The 11,903-nt window shown below is 38.6% G+C and overlaps 1 protein-coding gene across 1 annotated transcript; it reads left to right on the top strand.

Annotated features, from left to right (window-relative positions):
• Positions 1-238: 238 nt before the first annotated feature.
• Positions 239-808, top strand: LOC150033683 (uncharacterized). The gene has a single exon (XM_090317021.1). The coding sequence runs from the start codon at positions 239-241 to the stop codon at positions 806-808; it is 570 nt and encodes a 189-aa protein (XP_090173147.1).
• The last annotated feature ends 11,095 nt before the right edge of the window (positions 809-11,903 follow it).

Raw genomic sequence — 11,903 nt, 5'->3', positions numbered from 1 at the left:
CAACCGTCCATTCCGGTTCGAAGGAGCAAACTTCAAACGGTGGAAACAAAAGATGTTGTTCTTTTTCACCGTCAAGAAAGTTATCGAAACTTGTACCAGAGATAAGACGATCGTCTCTTTAGAAGAACCAACTGAACAACAGATAAAAGAAGTTGCTGACTGAGAGGAGAAAGACTTTCTTTGTAAGAACTTTATTTTAAATGGTTTGACTAATGATCTGTATGATTACTATAGTACAATGAAGACAACGAAGAAGGTCTGGGATACCCTGCAAAAGAAGTACGACACTGAGGAGGCTAGGTCGAAGAAATATGTTGTTAGCCATTATCTCAAGTTCCAGATGATGGATGACAAATCTGTGGAGGCCCAGTCCCATGAACTCCAAAAGATAGCCCACGAGATAATTACTGAAGGTATGCCTTTAGATGAAGAATTTCAAGTTGCTGTTATTATTGATAAACTACTCCCCTTGTGGAAGGACTTTAAGAACATTTTGAGGCATAAGACTAAGGAGTTCTCCATGGAGAGTCTTATCACCCAGCTAAGGATCGATAAGGAAGCTCGGAAGCAGGACCAGAGGGAAGAGGTGAACACAGTATCTGGGAAACCCACCTCTACCGTGGTAAAACCTGACAAAAAATCTAAGTGGACAAAGAGGAAAGGTCAGAACCGTGGCTCCAGCAACCATAACCAACAAAAAAAACATAAGCCCTCTTCAGGAGAAACGATACAGTTTCTCTGCTTTAATTGTAATAAACCTGGGCACATGGCTAGGAACTGTAGAAACAGGCGTCGTCTTGTTGGTTAGGCGAACCTAACAAAAAAACCGTTAGTCGCCATGGTCACAAAAGTAAATGTGATCGGTGGTTATGAAGGTGGTGGATAAACACTGGCGCTACGCGCCATGTCTGTCACGACCTTAGTCTATTTAAAACTTATACTGAAACTAAGGATAAGAATATTCTGTTGGGGGATCACCACTCCACGAAAGTTGCTGGAACCAGCAAGGTGGAATTGAAGTTTACCTCTGGGAAGACCCTCACGTTGAAGGATGTCTTGCACACTCCAGAGATAAGAAAGAATTTGGTCTCGGGCTATCTCCTCAACAAAGTCAGGTTTACTCAAACTATAGGTACAGACCTATATACCCTTACAAAAAATAATGTATTTTTAGGGAAAGGGTATGCAACTGAGGGAATGTTTAAATTAAATTTAGACCTCAATAAAATGAAATCTTTTATGTATATATTGTATTCTATGAATGTTTGGCATGCCAGACTCTGTCATGTGAATAAAAATTCATGATTAGACTGGAAATGATACTTAAGTTATCCACGAATGATTTTGATAAATGCGAATATTGTAGTCAGGCTAAAATTACTAAAATCCACATAAATCTGTACTTAGGAATTCTGAGCCTCTAGATTTAAGTCATTCTGTTTTAGGTGAATTTGATGGCATCTTGACTAGGAATAGTAAAAGATATTTTATTACTTTTATTGACGATTGCTCTGATTTTACTTTTGTATACTTGCTGGAAAAAAAAAGTGATGCTTTTGATGCCTTCAAACTTTTTGTTTCTGAAATAGAGAATCAGTTTAATAGAAAGGTTAAAAGACTTCATAGTGATAGGGGAGTCGAGTACGACTCAGAAAGTTTTAATGAGTTCTTTAACTCACATGGAATAATACATGAAAAGACCGCACCTTATTCTCCTAAAATGAACGAAAAAGCCGAAAGGAAAAACAGAACTTTAGCTGAGCTAGTAGTTGTTATTTTACTCTATTCAGGAGGCGTGTCTTATTGGTGGGGTGAAATCATCCTTACTGTATGTTATGTGAAAGAAATCGAACACAAGGATTTCCATGAGCAGCGGAAAGATCATTCTAAATTACAATCATATATGAACTTTACAATTACAGTCGCAAATAGAAACATATGGTTATGCATTCAATATAGAAATTACAGCATATAAAACATAAGATCAAGGAAAAACACTACACTCTTTTGTAGACTCATCAGCAAACTCCTTGATCACGAACGCTCAATCACGGCAACCACAAACGCTCGTCCAATATGACCACTACACTGAACGAACACTGCATGCTCGAACTCAGCGATCGCCTTGGTCACGAACACCTCAAACAACACAAACAGCCTCCTTAGAACCTCGACAATGTCGGGTTGAGTATGACACTATCAAGAAGGCTACCTTGGTACTCTCGGTGCGAGAATCCAGAGGACGGAATCTATGTAGACTTGGTTTGATGCAGAAGACTGAAGGAAACATAATCGTGTAAATGATTGAGCTAGTAGGAGATGGAAAAACCTATAGTATAGGTCAATGCCCAATCGTTTAGGAAAAGCTAAGTGATTGTCTAGCAAAAGCTATGCGATCGTTTAACTCATCGTTTAGCTGAGTGTCTATCGCCTACTAACACTCCATGATCGTTTACCTTATCCAAGCTGTCGCTTAGTAAATCCTATTTACTTGGCAACTTCCATGAAAATATTTCCGAGAGAGGAAATCTCAAATTCACAAAAATCAACCTTACTAAAATTAGGAAAACAATTTTCCTTTAAACTCACTATTACCATGAAACCACCAATAACCTCCCACTCAATTGGTTATTAGAGAGAAAGATATAATTATCTAATAATTAATATTATTATAAATATAAATGATAACTAACTTACCATAATATATTTATAACCTATAGTTTTAATATTTCATCTCATGAAACATACAAACCATAGTTCTTTTTCTATTCCATGGTACTTAATGTAAATCTCATTTATATTAATCCTCTACTAGATATATCTCATACACCATACCGATCATATCATATACAATCGAAATACCTCTTGTCAATTTAAAAATTTCAAATCAATACCAAGAACTGATCCTTAACTGAATCCATTGAGCTACCAAGGGGACCTTATAGACCTGTAGCTCAAAACTCCAACTGTACGTGAATACTTGACTAAACTCTTTAGCCATGAGATCCACCATCCGTTAATTGCCAGGCACTCCACTAAAGACAGACAGCTGAACTCTCCTTACAACAGATATATTATGTGTCCATCTTAACCAATCAACAGTGCGACAACCCTTCACAAATTAAAGACGGACAGCTGAACTCTCCTTACAACAGATATATTATGTGTCTATCTTAACCAATCAACAGTGCGACAACCCTTCACAGATCGCTTGTAAGCACAGCTCGACCAATAACCGTTATGCCCCTGTAGTTACATTTAATTCCTTAAGTACCACTGATCCCTCTTATGAACATAAGTCATAGTCCTACTATGACTGAGTTCTCTCTTCTAAAGAGAAGTTGTGGCCACTATGTTCAAGCCCCGGAATCAGCCCTTAAGGGAGCAATCTCTCTACTTATCCCTGCTATAGGAAAGGAGTGAATTCCATTGTATTGAGTTCCCAGCTCCCAAATCAGACAAGTCCCCAAAGGCAGGAGTTCGCAAAACACCCATACTAATCAAAGAACCGCCCTCAAAGGCAGGAGTTCACAAAACACTCAAGATGGAGGCCGTGTCACCTATGGTCATTTAGGTGAGATGTAAGTCTCTAGTATCAAGGCGTTATATACAGAGTCTAGTCATCTCGTGGTCCGATCTTATACAAACTCTTGTATAGGACACCCTGCTCGCATGTCTCCACATGAATGGTTAGGATTTACCATCTGTAGTAGTTTACAATACTTGCAAACCTCTACAAAGCGGGCCACATCTGTAGTGTCACAAGAATCAGGTATCCCACCTTAATTCTTATACTACAGATCTATTTAGGTTATCACTTAAGGCATGATCTACTTGTATATCACATATACATGCGTTTATATAAGATAACCATGGAGCTTTGTTTATTGGATATGAGTAAATGTCAGAATGAAATAACAGTTATTTTATTTATAAAACAATGTCCATAATTACAAACAACGAGACTCCGGGAGAATTAGGACACCAATCCCAACATTATGTCTTAAATAGAATCCTAAAGTCTAAAAACAAAACTTCACCTTACAAAATTCTCAACAATAAGAAACCAAACTTGTCCTACTTTAGAACATGGGAATGTCTAGCCTTTGTAAGGATTCTAGACCCAAAAAGGAGAAAGTTGGCTAGTAGGCCTTACGAGTGCGTCTTTATAGGTTATGCCTTAAATAGTAAAGCCTATAGGTTCTATGACTTAGTGAACTAAGTGATCATTGACTCAAATGATGTCGACTTCTTTGAAGATAGATTTTCTTTTAAATCAAGAAATGGTGGGGGCTCGGGATCAAGTGGTCTATCCCTAGTTAGAAATCTTGACCTTAGAGAGAAAACCGACCCAGAATCTAGAAGAGGCAAAAGAACTAGAACTGCCAAAGATTTCAGAAATGACTTTCTGACCTATAATGTAGAAGAAGATCCTCAAGATCTGAGAGCTGTTTTGTCCTTAGTAGATGCCAACCTATGGCAAGAAGACATAAATGATGAGATGGACTCACTTGAGTCAAATAGAACTTGGCCCTTAGTAGATCTACCCCCAGGCTGCAAGGAAATAGGGTGCAAATGGATCTTAAGGAGGAAACTTAGACCTGATGGAACTGTTGACAAATTTAAAGCTAGGTTAGTACATCAGATGGATCTTAAGGGCTTTAGACAAAGAGAAAACATAAATTTCTTTGATACCTTTAGACAAAGAGAAAACATAAATTTCTTTGATACCTTCTCCCCTGTCACTAGAATTACCTCAATCCATGTCCTGTTTTCTCTCGTTGGCCTTTATAACCTCGTAGTACATCAGATGGATGTAAAGACTGCTTTCCTAACCGGTGAACTTGAAGAAGAGATTTACATGGAACAACCTGAGGGCTTTATAGTCCCTAGTCAAAAAAATAAGGTGTGTAAATTAGACAAATCTCTCTATGGACTAAAACAAGTTCCTAAGCAATGACATGAAAAATTTGATGACCTTATCCTATCTAAAGGTTTCAAGGTTAATGAAAGTGACAAATGCATCTACTATAAGTTTGAAAATAATCTCTGCTCTATTTTGTGTCTATATGTAGATGATTTGTTGATCTTTGGTTCGAACTTACACGTCATAAATGATATGAAATCAATATTAATTGCAAACTTCGACATGAAAGACTTAGGAGAAACTAGTGTAATCTTAGGCATAAAAGTGAATAGGTCTGAAAAGGGAATTTCTTTGAATCAATCTCACTATATAGAAAATATTCTAAAGAAATATAATTACTTTGAATAGGTCTGAAAAGGGAATTTCTTTGAATCAATCTCACTATATAGAAAATATTCTAAAGAAATATAATTACTTTGATTGTAAACCAGCCTGTACTCCTTATGACCCTAGTGTCAAGTTGTTCAAGAACATTGGTAACAGTGTTAATCAATCTAAGTATGCGAGCATTATAGGCAGTCTTAGATACGTTGTTAACTGCACTAAGCCTAACATAGCTTATACTGTAGGATTACTTTGCAGGTTTACAAGTAGACCTAGTAAAGAGTATTGGAATACTATAGAAAGGGTAATGAGATACTTGAAGAAAACCCAAAACCTAGGATTACATTATCAAAAGTTTCCCACTATCCTGAAAGTGTTCGGCCATGCTGACTGGAATTCTCTTTTGAATGATTCAAAGGCTACAAGTGGCTATATCTTTAATATAGCAGGTGGAACTGTCTCTTGAAAGTCCAAGAAAAAGACTATTTTAGTTCAATCTATGATGGAGTCAGAAATGATAACAAATGATGAAGCAGGTTGGCTTAGAAGTCTGCTATCAAAGATTCCTTTATGAGAAAAGCCGGTACCAGCCATATTGATCCATTGTGATAGTACTGCATCAATCGAAAAAGTTCAGAACCATTACTACAACGGAAAGAGATGAAAAATACGTCGTAAGCACAGTACCATTAGAGAGTTTCTCACTACTGGTGCAGTTAGAGTGAATCATACACAGATTGATGAAAATTTGGCAGATCCTTTGATGAAAGGACTAGCCAAAGAAAAGGTTTTCAGAACCTTAGAAAGGATGGGACTCATGCCTATAGAAAGATGAATCATGGTGAGGAAAACTCAACCTGTAAACTGGAGATCCTAAGAAACAGGTTCAACGGGTAAAACTGATCACGAGTGATATATAGTGAATCATGCTAAACCAAACACAAAGTTCCATTCCTATGACTTATAGTCTGAGCATGATATCCTAAAGCGTAAGAAAGGTTGAACTCAGTTATTAATGAGATCTATACTTGATGACAAGTGGGTATCTAGCTATAGGAGTACTCTGGATAGACTCACCTATGTGAATATGGAAGTGAGGGCCGCTTCCTATGGAGTTTTAGGTAAACTCTCTAAAGCGTTCACTAAACCAGGATACACGTACTAGGCCTTAAAGTACGGGCTTTCATACTACACCATAAAGACACTATGTGTGAGATGCTATTAAAAATCGAGTTCAAAATCAAGGGTTACTCTAGTATATTCTGAATCATCTACACTACGTAAAAAGGTTCAAGTCGTAAGACACCTTTGCTTATGCAGGTGTTGTATAGACTGAAACTGCTCGATGTAAAACTTTCTCTCTCTTTTGTTTAAATTTTCAAGTGGGGGATTGTTGGGTGAAAATTTTAGTTTTAAGACATAAGAGGGAACCAAACTTTGGTTGGAGAATCCCACATTGGAAAACTTTGCTTTGGAAGTCTCCCTTATGTACTCCAAACTTGAGCTTTGGGTTTGGGCCCCAAGGGATACCTATATTTTGAAGGGAGTGAGGAGATAGACCAATGTGGGTTCGGTGGACGTCCTACACGCACACTGCCACCGCCATCTGTTCAGTCAGTCGGGCATGGCGAGGCACGTGTGTGTGATTATTATTATTCTCTTTAATAAAAATATTATTATTTTTATTTATTATTTTTTATTTTAAAATCGAAAAAAGAAAATTCCTTCCTTGTAGTGAGTCATCCGCGCGAGTCTTGCATGTTCTGAGACTCTCTACCTCTTTCTCACTCTTTTGTTCCACGCTAAAGGCCTATAAAAGGTGTGGTCATCAGCAGTTCATTCACACAATTTCTTCACTTCCATTCGAATGTTCTCTTAGAAAGGGTGTGTGTTCCGGTCAGTAACGGTGAATTTTCGATTGGGTTTCTTTGGCTATTTTATCCTGGGGACGACGTGACAATCTTTTAGACCTGCTTGAACACTTGGGCAAAGTCGCAAAACATTTTAAAGAGAGCGAGCTCCGCGACTCAGCCTATGACGAGGAATTGTCCTCACCATCTGAAGGAAAACAAGGTAGCCAAGGCTAAGGCTAAGGCGAACAAAGATAAATATGATTTACTGGTGTTAGAAATTTTTTTAGTGGAGAATCATGATTCTGCCTGGATAATTGATTCAGGCACCACTAATCATGTTTGTTCTTCTTTTCAGGGGATTAGACCTTAGTGGCAGCTAGAGGCTAGTGAGATGACGATGCAAGTAGGCACCGGGCACGTCGTCTCAGCTGTGGCAGTGGAGGAATCCAGGTGACTTTACAGAATAGATTTCTTGTTTTAAAAGATGTATTTGTAGTTCCTGAGTTGAAAAGGAACTTAATTTCTGTAAAGTTCTTGTTACAATGTAAATATACTTTTTATGTTACAATGTAAATATAATCTTTAGTTTAATGTGGATAAAGTGTTTATTCATAAAAATGTAGTAGAAATTTGTACAGCAAAATTGGAAAATAACTTGTATGTGCTAAGATCGTTAGCATTAAGTTCCCTCCATAACATAGAGATATTTAAAACTGTCGTAACTCAAAATAAACGTCAACGTGTTTCTCCAAAAGAAAATGCTCAACTTTGGCACCTTCGATTAGGGCACATCAATCTCAATAGGGTGAAGAATGGACTTCTAAGTAATTTAGAAAAAAATTCTTTACCAGTGTGCGAATCTTGCCTTGAGGGTAAGATGACTAAAAGACCTTTTACTGGAAAAGGTTATCGAGCCAAAGAGCCTCTAGAGTCAGTGCATTCTGACCTCTGTGATCCTATGAATGTGCAAGCCAGAGGAGGCTATGAGTATTTATCAGTTTTACTGATGATTACTCTAGGTATGGGTATGTTTATTTGATGCAACGGAAGTCTGAATTCTTTGAAAAGTTCAGAGAGTTCAAGGATGAAGTTGAAAATACATTGGATAGACGGATTAAGACACTTCGATTGGATCGAGGTGAAGATTTTTGGGATTCAGGGTTCCAGGACTATTTGATAGAACATGGAATCGTTTCCCAACTCTCAGTGTCGGGTACACCTCAGTAGAATGGTGTAGCGGAGAGGAGAAACAGAACCTTGTTGGACATGGTTCGTTCGATGATAAGTTACGCTTCCTTACTAGACTCGTTTTAGGGTTTTGCAGTGGAGACTGCAGTATATATATTCAACTGTGTTGCATCCAAGAGTGTTGCGAGAACACCTTTGAAGTTATGGAATAGGCACAAAGCTAGTTTATGTCACTTCTGCATATGGGTTTACCCAGCACATGTGCTTGAGGCCAATCCAAAGAAATTGGAACCACGATCGAGGTTGTGCCTCTTTGTAGGCTACCCTAAAGGTACACGAGGGGGTTACTTTTATGATCCATCGAAAAGCAAAGTGTTTATTTCTACGAACGCTACTTTCCTGGAAAAGGATCATATTAGGGAGAACAGTTTACATAGTAATACGTGAGCTTTCCAACAAAACTACTGAAACTTCAACAAGAGTTGTTGAAGGGCCTGCTTCATCAACAAAAGTTGTTGATGATAGTTCATCTGGTAGGTCGGTTCCACCTCAAGATATGAGAGAACCTCGACGTAGTGGGAGGGTTGCGAACCCACCTGTTCGTTATCTAGATTTCACAGAAATCCTGGTTATGGTAGCCGATGGCGACGTTGAGGATCCGTTGTCTTATCAGAAGGCAATAGAGGATGTTGACCGGGATGAATGGTTCAAAGACATGGATCTCGAGATGGAATCAATGTACTTCAACTCAGTGTGGGATCTTGTAGATCAGCCTGATGGGGTCAGACCTATAGGTTGTAAATGGATCTAAAGGCAGAAACGGGGTGCCGATGGGAAGGTGCAAACCTTCAAGGCTTGACTTGTGGCAAAGGTTATACCCAGGTGGAAGGAGTCGACTATGAGGAGATTTTCTCGCCTGTTGCCATATTGAAGTCGATCTATATCCTCCTGTCCTTTTTCGCTTATTATGATTATGAGATTTGGCAAATGAATGTCAAGACGGCCTTTCTGAATGGCAATCTCAAGGAGATTATTTATATGGTGCAGCCCGAGGGATTCATTGCCCAAGGTCAAGAGAAAAAGGTTTGCAAACTGAATCGGTTCATTTATGGGCTGAAACAGGCGTCTCGATCTTGAAATATTCGGTTTGATACTGTGGTCAAATCGTACGACTTTGACCAAAACGTTGATGAGCCTTGTGTCTACAAGAAGATTGTCAACGGTTCAGTAGTTTTCTTAGTGTTGTATGTAGACGATATTCTACTCATTTGGAATGATGTAGGACTACTGACTGCAGTTAAGAACTGGCTAGCGACCCAATTCCAAATAAAGATTTGGGAAAGGCTCAATTTTTTTTGGGTATACAGATCTTTCGAGATCGTAAGAACAAAGTGCTAGCACTGTCTCAAGTATCGTACATTGACAAGATGTTACTCAAGTACTCGATGCAGGACGCCAAGAGGGGCCTACTGTCATTCAGGCATGGAGTTACTTTGTCTAAGGCTATGTATCTTAAGACACTTCAAGAGGTTGAGGAGATGAGACGGGTCCCATATGCATCTACCGTTGGCAGTTTGATGTATGTGATGCTCTGTACTAGGCCAGACATCTGCTATGCTATGGGAATAGTTAGTAGGTATCAGTCTAATCCAGTCAAGGTCACTGGACTACAGTTAAGAACATCCTCAAGTATCTTCAGAGAACGAGGGACTACAAGTTTGTGTATGGAACTAGGGATTAATCCTTACTAGATACATGGATTCTTACTTTCAGACTGATAAGAACTCTTAGAAGTCCACTTCAGGGTCAGTTTTTACTCTTAATGGGGGAGCAGTAATGTGGTGAAGCATTAAGCAGGGATGCATCACCGACTCTACGATGGAGGCCGAGTATGTAGCGGCTTGTGAAGCTGCTAAGGAGGTCGTTTGGCTTAGGAAGTTCCTGACAGAGCTAGAAGTTGTTCCAAACATGTCTAGGCCCATCACTCTCTATTGTAACAATAGTGGTGCTGTGGCAAACTCCAAGGAGCCCAGGAGTCACAGGCGTGGAAAACACATAGAGTGGAAGTATCATATGATTCGCAAGATAGTGCATCGTAGGGACATGATAGTCACGAAGATCGCTTTGAAGCACAACATTGTTGACCCGTTTATGAAGGCTCTTATGGCTATAATGTTTGAGGGTCACCTTCAGAGCATGGTCCTACGAGACCGCCCGCGGCTGGACTAGGGCAAGTGGGAGTTTTTTTTGTACTGGCCCTTAGTGCTCCAGTTTATTATTTTGTACTAGTTTTTTGTACACCCCACTCACTATAGGACAAGTGGAAAATTGTTGGGGATGATGCCCTAAACTCTTGTGTCCTGTAGTTTGTAAACAAAGTTTTGAACAAATGCTTGTAATGTATGATATATGATATTTTCTTTACTTATTGTCTTTGAGTATTGGATGTTTTATTTGCTTTACCACAAACCAATAAACTAAAATCCCTGGTTGTCATTATGTAACTTAAGCATGTATGTGGAGACATACAAGTGGATCATGTCTTAAGTGATAGCCAAAATGGTCTATAGTATATGGATATAGGAGGGAAACCTTATCTTGGTAACGCTATGGATACAGCTCGCTTTGTAGAATAGTTACAAATGTTGTGACTTGCTACAGATGGTCTGATTCTGATCATTCATGTGGGGACATATGAGCGGAGGCGTCCTATACAAAGAGTTTGTATAAGACCTGACCACGAAGTATTAACGTCTCGTTATATAACGTTGTTCATGACAGAGACTTCACTTCACTAGAATGACCATGGGTAACATGACCTCAATCCTGAGTGAGTTGGGAACTTCTGTCTTTGAAGGTGATCCTTTGATTTGCATAGGTGCGAGTGGCCAGATCACCGACTCAAACCTACCACTTTGAGGATTCGTCTGATTTGGGAGTATGGAACTCAGCTACACAAGATGGAATTCACTCATTCTCCGAAGAGTTCAGTTGTTGGTCTTTAGTAGAATGTCTGGCAGTTAACGGATGGTGGATCTCGTGGCTAAAGAGTTTAGTCAGCTATTCACATACCATTGGAGCTTCGAGCCATAGGTCCATAAGGTCCCCTTGGTAACTCAATGGATTCAAGTTAAGAATCAGTTTTTGGGTCAGTTTGAAATGTTCAAATTGACAAGAGGAGTTCAATTATATATGATATGATTGAACTGATTAATTATATATGATATGATTGACTTTATGTATGGATACATTATTTGGAGTAAAATAGATATAAATATGATTTATATCTAGTGGAGAAGAAAACACTATGGTTTATATGTGATATTAAACTATAGGTTAATGAATATAATATGATTATATTTATTTTTTTAATTGAACAATTATAGGATAATTATGTCGCGTTTTCTATGTAACCGTGTGTTAGTGGGAAGTTTAATTCAGTTTTTGTAACTGAAGAATAAAATGAAAATCGTTTTTCATTTTGTAAGAGATCGGTCATTTGCTCAAGAATAGTGTATACTGCCTATCGCTTAGCTAACCAAGAGACTCTACAATAGCTCGAAGTTACTACACGATCGTATACACGTGCGCCTCTTCTAAACGATCGCCTA

This window comes from Benincasa hispida, chromosome 9, assembly GCF_027475165.1.
Source record: "Benincasa hispida cultivar pf3 chromosome 9, pf3_genome.v1.1, whole genome shotgun sequence".
Taxonomy (NCBI): domain Eukaryota; kingdom Viridiplantae; phylum Streptophyta; class Magnoliopsida; order Cucurbitales; family Cucurbitaceae; genus Benincasa; species Benincasa hispida.
Note: the sequence above shows the minus strand (reverse complement) of the source record. Positions and strands in the feature narration are given on the sequence as shown.